This window comes from Mytilus edulis, chromosome 1 (genome assembly GCF_963676685.1).
Source record: "Mytilus edulis chromosome 1, xbMytEdul2.2, whole genome shotgun sequence".
NCBI lineage: Eukaryota > Metazoa > Mollusca > Bivalvia > Mytilida > Mytilidae > Mytilus > Mytilus edulis.
This window is the reverse complement of record NC_092344.1, coordinates 3,276,715-3,292,111: the sequence shown is the minus strand read 5'-3', so window position 1 is coordinate 3,292,111 and position 15,397 is coordinate 3,276,715. Positions and strand designations below refer to the sequence as shown.

Here is a 15,397-nt window from a genome sequence, read left to right as displayed (position 1 = left end):
TATTTATTGTGTCTGTTTATTTAACGCAACAATATAAAAATATCGGAAATTGATGAGACTGTCATTACAAAAGTGAGAGGGTTAGCGCTATAGAACCAGGTTTAATCCACCATTTTCTACATTTGAAAATGCCTGTACCAAGTCAGGAATATGACAGTTCTTGTCCATTCGTTTTTGATGCGTTTTGTTATTTTTGCCATGTGATTGTGGACTTTCCCAATTGATCTTCCTCTAAGTTCAGTATTTTTGTGATTTTACTTTTTACTTTTGGAGGGTAAAAAACTCGTTTGAAGTACTTGATAAATTGCATGCTTATATTGGTGATTTTGAACCACATTGCCTCACATTCTCATTAAGAAAAAATTCACACACCTAATTAACTAATTTCAACCACTGAACATCAGATTCCTGACTTTATAGGACAGTGCAAACAACTGCAGCGGACTATTTGACAAAAAGCTTTATGTTTAACACCACACCGAATTTACTCCATGCAAGTACAGACAAACTTGTGCAAACGGAATATTATCAAAGCCTGGCAGCTAATCAAAGTTTTGAGTTGTCTGTGGTATCTCAACCATGCATACCTTAGGTACAATAGCAATGTATTTTTTCTGGCTTTTTTTTTTACAAAAATAAATCTCAAATTTGCAATGACTTTTTTTTAGTTCGTATATATATATATATGCTTAAATAACATGTGACAGCAAATGTCGATCCAGGATTTTGAAAGAGGATACACTAATATCAACTAGGCAACATGACAGAGACTCGGTTAGAAGAAGAAATTTTTGTTTTTCAACGTTTTTAATAGATATATGAGTCATCTATTTGTTTAACGTCTTCGTTTTCTGGCAACATAGAGTTTACTATCCATATCCGTTTGCTGGAAAATCCTTTTGGTTTTATCTTATTTGGATTTTGTTCTTGTGATTAAAAGAAATGCACAGAACATTGGCTATTCCAAGTAATAGTATTACATCTGGGCAGTCAGAAGGCTCATCAGAAGGTTACAGGAAGTCCCCAGTTTTACAATGTAAATCAAAGCATGCACATATATATATATATATATATATATATATATATACTACGTAATATGTTCAATCCAAAATTAGGGGCAAAGATATAAACCAATTATACCAACTTTTCTGACAGGAAATGGCTATTTGAAGACTTTAAATTTACAGATGCAGTTATGAACCTGGGGGTTGACTAGATATTTAAGATGTGCCATGGTGCGCTGAATAAATACATTGTTTGTTACTTTAAAAATGGTTACTTGAAACAGTTGCATCTTTGTTAGTCCATGTTACCTGTTTGGAAAGGGATTACCATTAAACTTGACTGCAGACTGTTTATCTTACTGACATACACTGTAAGCACAGTTGTTTAATTTCAAATACACGACCTACACTAGAAGCAAAACTTAACAGGATCACATTTGTTTTGTACGCCTCTTTTTTTTTAATCCATGTTTTGTTCTTTTTTTTTTAAATTCAAACTTATTTTTACGTTTTTTTCTGTATCGTCATGAACCTAAATAAATTAGAAATAACTTGAGTATTTTGCTTTTAAATATATTAATTTCAAGTTTACTTTTCACGGTGGTCAAACAAATAACAAATATCTCCTGACCTGAAGTGTCTATGATGTAATATATTATTATATATTGTATATTCTCAGTTATGTATGTACATTATTAATTACTCCAAATTTCGATATCAGCGGAACTTAATACCAGTCAGTATGAAAGGTCTATTAACAATTTCAACAGCTCAGCAAAAACACTAATATCAGGATAAAATATACAATTAAATCCCAAATGCAGTCTCAATGAAAATGTGTTATTAACCTGGTAGTGATGTATACATGCATAATGCAATGTTTACATGTTTATTTTATGGATTGATCAATAAAATAGTTCCTTGGGTTGAACATCTCCTGAATAATCTCTGTTCCCTACCTAGTGATTCCCTCTGTAAAATAATTGTGATGTTTGATGGTAAGGGGACAATCCAGCCATTTTAAAAGGGGGGGAGGACAAAAAGGGGGGTTCACTATATGTCCCCATTCAAATGCATTGATCCTCCAAAAAAATGCAGTGGGGTCCAACACCCGGATCTGCCACTAACCATGTAATATAGAAGAACCACATTTTTGAGGTGATGCACTTTGATGATTTTATCAGGGGCGGATCCAGCCATTTTAAAAGGGGGGGGGGGGGTGGTTCCAATTACATGTCCCAATTCAAATGCATTGATCGTTCAAAAAAAAGGGGGGTTCGGGGGGTTGGAACCCCCCCTCTGGATCCTCGCCTGTTGATGCTTGTACATATAAACCGAATGTGTGTAGAAAGTTTATAATGTATTGGTTTATCATTGTTAAAGACTTTAAGTCTGTTGTACAGGCACTTGTCTCAGAATTTATTTTACTATATACCTTAATATATTATCAAGGTATATAGGAAAAAGTATTCCGAGACAAATTCCTGTGGTCTGTTGTTAAAAAAAAATTATGCTTAGCCTGCAAAACCAGGATATAAATGCCTAGCATACCTTGTCCTACTCAGTGGCGGATCCAGAAATTTTCATAAGTGGGGGCCCACTGACTGACCTAAGAGGGGGCCCGCTCCAGTCACTCTTCAGTGATTCCCTATAAAAGCAATTTTTTTCCAAAAAGGGGGGCCAGGCCCCCCCCCCCCCCCCCTAAATCCGCCTCTGCTACTCACACACATCTCATTGTCGTGAAATTTGAGTCAAAACTGTTATTTGACATATACATGTAATTCCATAGATTCACATTATAATTTTGAGCATGTGTACTACATGCCAAGTTTCAAGTTGATGTGACCACAACTTTAAGGTTAACAATTACAATCATTCATTGTTTGGTATAAATCAGGCCATTGGTTTCATTGTTTCTTATACAATGAACTGTCATTTCAAGACCTTTTGGCTGACTACAGTACAGTATGGGTTTCACCCAATGGCATTATAATGCCACTTATCGGTCGTCCAACTGTCTATATCAATCTGCTCAGCTCTTAATAAAACTCCATATCACGGCTTTGTGACGTCAAATACGTTGACCTGGCCTTAATAACTTTTGACCCGGACATATCAGCGACGTCATAATGTTTTAACCGACGTTGATAAGTTTGACCCGAACTTATCAAGTCAACTTCTTGTTGCTGGTTAAACTAAGACAATACTTCCAAAAGACGCAAATGCAGCCCAATAAATCGATTATCAGGTTATCGGCATATTAATATTGTAAAATATCAGCTGCTCTACATAATTTGAAGGCTTTTTGATCTCGTTCGCTGCGCTTACTCGACAAAAAGCTTAATATTATGTCTCGCAGCTGATATTTTACGATATCAACATGCAGACAACCTGATAATCGGTACATCTCCTTATTTTCATTTTATACTTTGAATTCATTTTCATTCTTCATGGAATGCGATTTTTTTGGTGTAAAGGTGAACCTTGAATTCAAATGTTCAACAAGTCATTTTCTGTAGGCTGTGGTAACCGGAGTAAATTCATGAAAACATGATTTTTCCTCAATCCATGAAAAATTGGTACCAAAAAATTAATTGAATCCACAGTACTTTAAACTTATACACATTAAATGGATGCATAGACCATAATGCCACTTTAAAATCATACTAATATATGTAGGCAGAGTATTATATGTCTCTGATGTGAGTTTGGTATAAAAATGTCAACATCTAAAGACTACTGTTAATTTGTTATGATTCAATGGATACCAATTATCATGGATTTTGAGGGCATTGATGAACCATGAAATTTAATGTTCAACAAATGGCAAATCTACAATAGGCTTGTAGACATACTTCAGCAAAACCATGAAATAACCTATCCATGGACGGTTGTTTTCCTCAATGAATCCAAAGTATATTGAAATCTCATATATAATAATAAGGAATGGATTATTTTACAACTATGAACTAAACAACTTTTGACTCCAGGATATATACCTACTCTGTGGTATGACATTCTGGAACTTTGTCAAGTAAGAGTAAAATTAAACTTTCACTTGGTACAATTATAGAGGGAATTAACCAGAACTATCACTATACACATCCAATTCATCAATGTTTTCCCAAACTGGCATCAATTATAAGCTCAATCTTACATTTCTCATGTTTCTTGCCAGACTGAGTATCACTATCTGATAGTCCAAGACTCCAACCATAGAGCGTAAACCTGTCAAAAGGTTATAAACTCTTCAGTCATAAGTCTGTTATAAATACCAAAAAAGTATCTCGTTTCACAACTTGTCATGTCAGGACTTTCTATATCCAACTACATATGTTTCACAATTTGTCATGTCAGGGCTTTTTATATCCAACTATATTTAGAGAACAGGTTTTGCTCTAAGTCTTGACACATCTCCGTATTTTAAATCTTTTATCAAAAGCTTTATCCTGATACAGATGCAAAGATCACAAGAAATAAAGTGATTTGGTACGGCAGATTGTCTATGATACAACTCTACACAAGAGACCAAATGACACAGAAATTAACAACTATAGGTCACCATACAACCTTCATTTGAACATGTACATGTATGTTCTTTCATAAATGTTTTAATCAAAACAAATAAACCAACCTACCAACTCAAGAATAAAACCAAACATTAACAAGGAGGAAGTCAGACTGACATAGTGTACGACATTGTAGTAACTCTTTTTTCATTGTACTAAAAAAATACTTTTTTACCCTGTCCCATGGATGTGTGCAATTATATATTGCAGAAAAGTTGCTGCATGCAATATGTATTCATAGTAACTCCAATATATGTTCACTGCAATTCAATTTACAGTTTTTGTTTTAAACTTCTACTGCCTAACATTAATCAACCTTTGGTCTTTCTTAATAAAACAAATTCTCATCTAGGTTCGATCTGAAAGGTTGACTGTTTTTGAAAATAAATACCGAAATATAGTTAAATTTAGAATTTGTAGTTTAACCACTAAACTCGTTACAATATTATATATAATTCATTAACTTTTTAAGGTACAAAATGTACAGATTTTATAAACATCTAATTAACAACTTAATGAAATCTAATTTAGGACAGATAAAACATCAGGTGACATCTGTCACAAGTTGACTGATTTATACTACTCAAACAAAAACTGTAAATGACACTGCAACAGTATGTAACTGATAAAAAAGATAACAAACTAGTGCTTAAATTTGCTGAATTTATATTAAATCAATATTCATTTCTATTTTTTCTTTTTTTTTTAGTTTTTTTTTACACATTTTTAAACAAATAGTTACCTTAGATCATTAAGGTACAATATGCTTTGCCATTTATAATATAACATCGCATTATTAATACACATTACATTAATATAACAAGAAATATTGATTTCGAGATCATAGGGACATGACAAAAATTGATGAAAGACATTGCTTTGCACAATTAAAAAAATAACTGTGAATAATGTACAAATTCTGTCCCATTAAATGGTTGTGGCATTTCAATTGATCAAAATATCAATATCATTGAATGATACATCATACAAATTGTGTTTAGAGGTAAACATTTTGATCTATAATTCAAAGCACACACTCCCTAGCACTTCCACAATAACAACCATTTTCTCGAAGTTTCACATGCACACACACAATAAGTTCCATAAATACTGCACAAACAAAAGTTTTGTTCCCGTTTTCAATGTCCTTTGAGATTAAAATGAGGTCGTGATCAAAATACTGGAATTTAATGAACAAAATGAATGTCTAAAAATCCACCTGCTCAGCCCTGAACTAAAGTTGGCATTTGCTGAAAGTTGTCTCTAGATATAAATACTTTCCCCTTACAGGAGTGCTGCAATCTGTTATGTGAGGCAGGACTGGCGTAGAATGAGTTAATTCGGACGGTTCCATCAAATATAATGCCTATACTTCCATTTTCACCCAACCTATACGAAACTTCCTTTGGGTCTACCCACATTGTTAATTCCTTAGGTAAAATGTCTTCTAGAGCTTTCTGATTTAGTCCACAAGCTGACCCTGCTTCCCTGACTGTTGGGTCCATATTGTGATTCAGTCTTATACACCTATATCCACTTCCTTTGCATGGCTTCTCTGGAAACCAATGATTTTCATACTTGTTTTGGAGTAAGTCGAGTAATGATTCCCTGAAGTTACATAGTTGCTCGTCTGTTACATACTTTGAAATCCTGATGAAATTTGACAGAAAATCCACTGCACTTCTTAATTCAATTTTCATACTCAATGTTTACAATTGTCATAAAATTTTCTGAGTTTTCCGTAACTTGTTTACAACAGCTGTCGTTGTTTTACACACGTTTTACACCAAATTTTTCTGTTACCGTATTAAAATTTCTTTGATATAACTCAGTATTTCAATTTATTGTTCTTTAAATATTCCAGTTTCACACTTTTCTTAACCAATTTTTAGTTACTTTTCACCACAGCTCTGCTATAGATGTTCCACCCTTCTTTGTTCGCTCTCTCAGCTGTAATGGCTACGCTTGTTGTGTAGATTCCACTCTAAAAACCCCTACGTCAACAATCAGCGGATAATTATGCATACGTTAAACCAATGAAATGAGAGAACGTCATAATCGGTTCCATATTTGGCATATCTAAAAATAACTAATAATGCGTCACAACCAGTTGTAACCTATTTCATTCTAATCACAACAACAAAAGTAAACATGTCATTATAATTATTCTAATCGGGGGTAAAATTGGGTTAATTCAGATACTGTTAATGTAACGTTACTGCATGTGCAAGACCTGTCCAGGACATTTTAATGGGGTATTCTTTTATGGTTTCTACTTTGTCAGTGAAAGTGGGAATTATAAAGCAGGGTTGGCGAAATGGGATTATTTATTTATTCATTGTGTTCTGTGGAAGAGGATAACTGCGGGGACTATTATATAATGGGCCTTATATATCCATGTCATGATTTTATATATAAAATAAATTATTCTTATTCTATTCCGTTATCTCGATTCTGATATTCCATAAAGTACGAAGAATATAGAGAAAACTTGCCCAGCTAACAATAAATGAAATTAGATAACTATTAAATTTAAGGACCCAACAAATTCACTTCAGAAACCATCTTCGCTAGCCACGGGTTACGATCGTAACCCTTGGCTAGCGAGTGTTCAGAAACTAATATCAAGTACTAAAAGTCACTAAAATAAACTATTAAAAGAAAGAGTCCCGGAAAACGTGATAGCGCTCAGTAACAAAAAAGAAGAAAAACTTGTGTTTTATTAAATGGTATCTTTTGACTAAAATAATTTAAAAAAAAGTGTGCAACTGGAAAAAGGCACTGTAGGACATATAAAATACAAAATTTATTAAAGATGCATTAGAAATTAGAAACAATTGTTAAAATTATGTGTATAATCTTATTGTTTTATACTATAGAAAACCTTAGAAATGCTGTTTTGTATATTATCATATGATTTGTAATGGAGACTTATGTCATATATAAGTTATTTTTAATATATTGTCTGAACCCATTCTTTATATGGGTTTGTACCGAGGGTTGTATACAGGAACATTTACAGATTATCATTTTTTTGTTAATTACAGCGCCCACAAGGAACAGATTAATTACAATGAATTATAAAAAATAAATATAACGGATATTATCGTAACTTTCTGAATAAATGAATCTACAGTATTATATAAATAAAAAAAGTTTTAATATTCACCCACCATGCCCACAGTCACTGTATTCACCTTTAGAAGAAATATATTGTAAACTTTATATAAAACGTTTACCGAACCTGGTTAACTGTAAAAAGAAAGATAACTCTAATTTGACTTGTGTGTAAAATCTGTAATTTTTTAAGCTTGCCAATAAAGGGGGGGCCAATAAATTATAGCAAGGTTTTTATAATTTTTGTTTTTATCTTCTGAAATATCATATATATTATAGGGACACGACATGGTACCCTTTCCCTTCTAACAGTAGAATCTGATACCGTATCCAATAATTATTATCGCTATGAAAATTATAATCAGAAATGTGACAAATGACGAGCAGGGATATTGCCATTTAAAAAAAAAATTGCTGTAAGGTTGATGCTATCATACACGGAAAACCCGAACCCCCTGCTCCTCCTGAACGATGATAACTTGCTTGCAGAGTCGTTGGTATACGAATCTGTTGCTTCTCGGCCAAGTGCGGCATTAAGCAACAAGAGCAAAGACAGATTAGCACAAAATAAGAAGGTTAGGTGATAGGACTTCTTGCAAGAGAAATTCCGAATACCCTACAACTTGCATGCAATCCATGATTTGTCCAATAAATGTCAAACATTGAGTGTAAGATAATTTCTATTTGATAAATAAATTAACTGGTAAGCAGATGCAGTTTTATTTTGGCACAATTGATATGCATTCGGGTGTGTGCAAAACAAATGATATAAAGAGATATTTCAGTGTTTATCATAAATTATGTATTTAACACTTTTCAGACCTTAAACCTTGGGTGAATCAGACAAAAAGGTGACCTCAACTGTGACAGCATTTTTTTGTGACAATATAAAAATTCAGAAAAGATGTGTTTATGATTGTCAATGAGACAACTCTCCATCAGAGACCAAATGACGTACAAGTTGACAACTAAAGGCCATAATATTGACTTCAAAAATGAGCTATATAGCTGGCTAAAAGGTGATACTGTCTCTGAGACAAAATGATGATCAGTAACACTTCAAACCGACATGCGTCCAGCACATGCATGAAATATTTGCCACTGGACGTAAATTAAGAAAAAATCAACCAATCAAATCGACTAAGGTTCCCCAAAGACTGCAATAACCCTGTCATTTTTTTTTTGCAGCTTGAAATATAGACTTCTATTTGATTTTCTCTCCTGACCGCTAGAACTCGGACCTCCTGGTGAAATATAGACTTCTATTTGATTCTCTCTCCTGACCGCTATAACTCGGACCTCCTGGTGGATAATAAATATGTTTATACAATACACAGATGATTGAATTGTGTACTGGTTATCACCCTTATAAAAAGGTGACTCACCTGAAGAATAGTGACGTCAACAGGTAAATAACAGGTAAATCTTTTCAAATACATCAATACACTATTATCTTGAAGATGACCCTGAACTAAGTGTTTTTAAAATATTTTAAAAACGTACAAATCAAGATAATTCTTAATTGAACAGTTACCTACGTCGGTAAATCTTTTCAAATACATCAATACACTATTATCTTGAAGATGACCCTGAACTAAGTGTTTTTAAAATATTTTAAAAACGTACAAATCAAGATAATTCTTAATTGAACAGTTACCTACGTCTATCTTCATCGTTGATGTAAAAGGTAAGATATATAGATTATTGTGAGGGGAGGAGGAGAGGTAGTTGTTTGCGTAAATGTTATTATATTTTTGAAATAGATAAATTTCATATCTTGTTCTAGTTTTGGGGGATTGACTTAGGATGAGGGCTTGGTTTAGATTTCTATAAGAAATCAAGAAATGTCTGCTTTCGTTTTTTTAGGCATGTCTTATTTAGTACTAAAATGACATCGGACCAAGTTAAGTTATTCTTTCATTTCATGTCCCTCCTCTGTTACAGTTAATAAAATCATTATTTGTTTTTTTATAGGGAATGTCGAGTGAAGGACATTCCAACCCTGCAACCATAACCCACGAAGAGGTCCATGTAAATATAGACAAATCATCAAATGGACCAGCTGTGATTACAACCCAGCCAACAGTTGGCTATAGCTCGTCTGGTGTTATCATATCAGAACAATCAGGGAGTAATGTTGTAACTCAAGGAAAACCTGATGGAAAACGAAAACCAAAGGACTTTGTGGTCACCTCATGTTGTGTTATCATGCTATGCAATTTCATATTTGGATTACTGGGATATCATTTTGGAGGTAATTCATCATTTAATCGGAAGATTATAATAAAGCTGTTATCATCATCCTGAGTGAAAGTTGCAGTGCAACGGTTTTGTAAGCAATTCACTACACTTTCAATACTATAAACAATTGTCTCTTACAATGACTCGGTAATATCTTTCCTTCTGCACAAATGAACTAGGGTAGGTAGCTAGGACAAATATATAATTGGTAGGCAAAATGTGTTAGGTTAAAACAAATCTAAACAGAATGTGTTTGGTCTACGATAGAATGGAGTAAAAAATGTTATATGTAAGACAATGGCAAGTCCTATATTCGGTTGATTTTAGTAATGTTTTTTTCTGGTAGGCATTTGCATAGAACATTAATTCAAGCATTTATCTATTTCAGTCAAAGCAAACCATGCATGGCAGCTGGGAGATGAAGTTGCTTCCAAACATCATGCAAAGAAAGCCATGATATTTGTGATAGTTGGAATACTTGCTGGACTAGCCACATATGCCTTGGCTTTTAGTTTATATTTTACACTGAAAGGTGATACACACGAAGTACACAATTCAGGAATGGCAGGATGAACATAGACAACGAAGTTCATTACAGTCTGAACTCCCTTAAATGCATAAGCATAATACTCAGATTCCTATCAAGAACGTTCTGAGCAAACAAATGTATAAATCAAAATCAAAATGATCAAAACCATTCATTAAATCATTACATTAAAATGGTGTAGAATGGGTAAAAATGCAGCAAAAAGTAAAATCACAAAAATAGCGAACTCCGAGGAAAATTCAAAACGGAAAGTCCCTTATCAAAAGGCAAAATCAAAAGCTCAAACACATCAAACGAATGGATAACAAATTATTGAAAAAAATAGTTATGGTAGAAACTATAACACACGTATAAATTTAAGAAACTTAATGTTGGAATTTGTAAATATAAACTTCTAATATTTATATCATAAATGAAATTGATGATGTGTTATTTTTAAATAAATTTCAATTCACACCTCCCTGATTGGTTTCCAGTTCATTTAAGATTTTTCTGTTTTAAAAATTCATCATGTACAAATAGGGGGGGGGGGGGGGGGGTCACACTTGGCCTCTTTATTCTTTTCTCCATTTGTTAGACCACAGTGTTGTTTGTTTTTTACTTCTGTTTTTTATTAGTCCTTTTTATATTCTAATGTTGGAATCATTATTTCAAAAGAAATTAAAATGCATATAAAGAATTATTCATGTATACTTCAAAATAGATAAACCAATGATTTGTATAGTTTTTATACAAATCCTTAGATAAAGCTCCTTTCCCTGTTTAACATAAGGTCAACAGAAAATCCTTGTATAATTAATGTATGGATAACGAATCTCTTGTGTTTTCCTGTTTACCAAATATATTATAATGTTATATTTTTTATTATAATTTGATAAGTTTATATATGTCTCTGGTTTTATTGGAAACATTCCAAGTCTTTTTATATTTTATTCATCAATTGTTATTTATATTTAAATCGGATAATAAACAATGACTTATATTCACAGATAAGTTTTTGGCATTACACAGACTTGTGACTTGCAAATAACAATTGAATCATATTATACATTGTTATATCATTTGTAAAATTGTTTATTGAATGTCTTGTCAAATATTCCATGTGCCAAGTTGTTGTCATATAGGTGCAATTATATGTAAATGTTAATGTTCATAATGAATACCATAATATACATCAAAACATTCTTTATTTTAAAAATATAAAAATGAAATATTAGATGATGTCATTTACTTATTGTGTAATATATATAAAAAGAGAGGAAGAAGCATTTCAGAGAATATTTTTTTTAAACCAGTTACTTCTATCAATTGTTTCATAATTTTTTTTTTTTTTTTTTTAACACTTGAATATAAATTTATTGCACTAAAGCTGTTAACAATGACCTTACCGCTACAGCTTTAACTGTAAGGTACCCTGAAATAGTTAGTATCTATAAGAACAGGGTTTCATATAGATAAGTATTTTTTTCTTAAATTTTATATTAGTATATTACAATTAAATACAATGTTCAATAATAATGTAATACAATTCAGTATGTTGTTTCATAATTTTAATAGAATATTAATACGTGAAAAATTGTATTTAAAGAAAAAAATAAATTTGTTTCTTTAAATTCATTATTCAAATTTCACACTACAAAACTTAATAGACAGATGCAGATTTAGGGGGTAGGGGGCATGGGCCCTCCTTTTCTCAGAAAAAAAATTGGCTGATTCTTTAGGGAATCACTGGAGCAGAAGCCTTCTTAGGCAGTCAGTGGGCCCCTTATGAAAATTTCTGGATCCACCACTGATAGGAAAAAATTGCAAATACTTATATTATGAATATTTGATTATATTCATGTGATGGGGACAAATATAAAACATCTTCAATCAGTAATATATAAGTTTTACACAAGAAATAATTTAAAAAGATTTGAACAGAATGTGGAATTGGTACAGGGTAATGTTTGTAAGACAGATTTAAAGGAGTCTAGCATTCAGATATTCTGGCTTGAGATATACTGTTTTGGTACTTCAACGATTATACTGGCTGTTCTATTTGTTTATAAAAAAAAAACCCATCTACTCTCTATGACCTGGATCCCTCACTTTTTAAGATGCAAAATGTATGTGAAAACAAAATTAAATACCGTAGAAATCTTGGGATCTTCACCCTTTTCAGTTAAACAGTAGTAGTAAAGTACAAAACAATATTTTATTTTACACATACAAATATTATTTTACACATAGAGTATATCAAAATTCAACATCATCAAAAGGAAACACCATTATGATATTTGTTTGTGAGATATTTGATCTAAAAATTGGAGCATTTTAATTGCAATATTTTGAAAAATGAACTTGGGCTAGATTTTATAAATTAGATTAAATTTGCACATATAATCTGTTAATTCTGGTAATCAGATGAAATGGCCAATTAACATAAAGTTGGTTGATCCTACTAGTTATGTAATTAGGGTAATTGTTTTTTTCTCCTAAATATAATGAAATTTAGGTTTACTTTAATTTATGGTTTACTTTTTATCATTGCTCACAATGTTCCTATCATCATTTCACAAACTCCTGCAATGATTTATATTGATAAATGTATTATTTTAATGCCTTCCAATGATCATTTAATATGCCAAAATTTTACAACAGTAAAAATATCCTAAGTTCTGTATAAGGAAAACACTTTGAATTTCTGCTACATGAATTTCTTGCTTAAATTAATTCCAAATTACAGTATTGAAAGTTGGAATGAAATTAAGATACTAATTCCTGTAGCAGAAACACAGATTTCAAAACATACCCATTGGCCTTCTTCAGTTCTTAATTTTTCCTCACAACTACATTGGCCCATATTACAATTGTATTTCCCTTTTCAATCATTGAAAAGATGTTATCTAAATATAACTGTTTTTAAAATAACAGAACAGATAGAAAATAGTAATCTTTTAACAGAAATTTGCCAAAAAAGATATTAGTTTGATACCCTTTAAACTCTCAATAGCTTCTTATTACATGAGAAAGTCTTATAACCTGATCTGCATGATGCAGTTCTATGTCAGTCTAACATGTACACAAAGCTAGAGGCTGTCAGAGGGACAGCAAACAAGACCTTATCTGCAGAGGTCGAAACATGAACAGTTGAGCAAGTATGGACAAAACATTTAAGCTTAAAACAGCTATGGATTTGGATTTTGTTTGAATATTTTACACAGCATAGGTTTGTGACACAAAATGAATAGGGTCAAAGAACTGAAAAACTTGAAATTAAACATTTAACTATTTTGATTCAATATCCAAAATCTACGTATATTGTGAGAATTAGCATATCAAAGAACCCCAAGAGTTCAATTTCCGATGAAATACTTATGAATTACTCAATTTCTGTTTATATCTACACCAAAACAACAAACCCACACAATGATAGTCAAATATACACAGAAACAACAAACCCATACCATGATGCAGTCAAATCTACACAACAAACCCATACCATGATACAGTAAAATCTACACAACAAACCCATACCATGATACAGTCAGATCTACACAACAAATCCATACCATGATACAGTCAAATCTACACAACAAACCCATACCATGATACAGTCAAATCTACACAACAAACCCATACCATGATACAGTCAAATCTACACAACAAACCAATACCATGATACAGTCAGATCTACACAACAAACCCATACCATGATACAGTCAGATCTACACAACAAACCCATACCATGATACAGTCAGATCTACATCAAATCAACAAACCCATACGATGATACAGTCAAATCTACACAACAAACCAATACCATGATAGTCAGATCTACACAACAAACCCATACCATGATACAGTCAGATCTACACAACAAACCAATACCATGATACAGTCAGATCTACATCAAATCAACAAACCCATACCATGATACAGTCAAATCTACACAACAAACCCATACCATGATACAGTCAAATCTACACAACAAACCAATACCATGATACAGTCAGATCTACATCAAATCAACAAACCCATACCATGATACAGTCAAATCTACACAACAAACCCATACCATGATACAGTCAAATCTACACAACAAACCAATACCATGATACAGTCAGATCTACATCAAATCAACAAACCCATACCATGATAGTCAGATCTACACAACAAACCAATACCATGATACAGTCAGATCTACATCAAATCAACAAACCCATACCATGATACAGTCAGATCTACACAACAAACCAATACCATGATACAGTCAGATCTACATCAAATCAACAAACCCATACCATGATACAGTCAGATCAACATCGACACAACAAACCAATACCATGATACAGTCAGATCTACATCAAATCAACAAACCCATACCATGATACAGTCAGATCAACATCGACACAACAAACCAATACCATGATTTAGTAAAATCTACACTGACAACAAACCCATACCATATTACAGTAAAATCTACACTGACACAACAAACCCATACCATATTACAGTAAAATCTACACTGACACAACAAAACCATACCATATTGCAGTAAAATCTACACTGACACAACAAACCCATACCATATTACAGTAAAATCTACACTGACACAACAAACCCATACCATATTGCAGTAAAATCTACATTGACACAACAAACCCATACCATATTACAGTAAATACTACACTGACACAACAAAACCATACCATATTGCAGTAAAATCTACACTGACACAACAAACCCATACCATATTACAGTAAAATCTACACTGACACAACAAAACCATACCATATTACAGTGAAATCTACACTGACACAACAACCCCATACCATATTACAGTGAAATCTACACTGACACAACAACCCCATACCATATTACAGTAAAATCTACACTGACACAACAACCCCATACCATATTACAGTAAATACTAC

The 15,397-nt window shown here is 32.4% G+C and overlaps 2 protein-coding genes across 3 annotated transcripts; one reads left to right on the top strand and one right to left on the bottom strand.

Annotated features, from left to right (window-relative positions):
- Positions 1 to 5,796: 5,796 nt before the first annotated feature.
- Positions 5,797 to 6,273, bottom strand: LOC139506284 (protein BTG1-like). The gene has a single exon (XM_071295429.1). It carries the CDS (start codon positions 6,271 to 6,273, stop codon positions 5,797 to 5,799), a length of 477 nt encoding a protein of 158 aa, XP_071151530.1.
- A 2,721-nt stretch (positions 6,274 to 8,994) lies between these two features.
- On the top strand, positions 8,995 to 11,694 carry LOC139521840 (uncharacterized). 2 transcript variants are annotated; one of them, XM_071315506.1, is made up of 3 exons: positions 8,995 to 9,109; positions 9,665 to 9,944; positions 10,320 to 11,694. In XM_071315506.1, exons 2-3 carry the CDS (start codon positions 9,668 to 9,670, stop codon positions 10,502 to 10,504), a joined length of 462 nt encoding a protein of 153 aa, XP_071171607.1. In that variant the 5' UTR covers positions 8,995 to 9,109; positions 9,665 to 9,667; the 3' UTR covers positions 10,505 to 11,694. The 2 variants fall into 2 exon arrangements, with proteins under 2 accessions (XP_071171607.1, XP_071171600.1); XM_071315499.1 differs by lacking the exon at positions 8,995 to 9,109 and adding an exon at positions 9,250 to 9,377.
- Positions 11,695 to 15,397: the final 3,703 nt, after the last annotated feature.

Coding starts and splice junctions, on each gene's coding strand:
- LOC139506284 (XM_071295429.1), bottom strand. CDS start 6,273: ATGAAAATTGAATTAAGAAGTGCAGTGGATTTTCTGTCAAATTTCATC.
- LOC139521840 (XM_071315506.1), top strand. CDS start 9,668: ATGTCGAGTGAAGGACATTCCAACCCTGCAACCATAACCCACGAAGAG. Junction 9,945..10,319: donor ACTGGGATATCATTTTGGAG/GTAATTCATCAT, acceptor TATCTATTTCAG/TCAAAGCAAACCATGCATGG.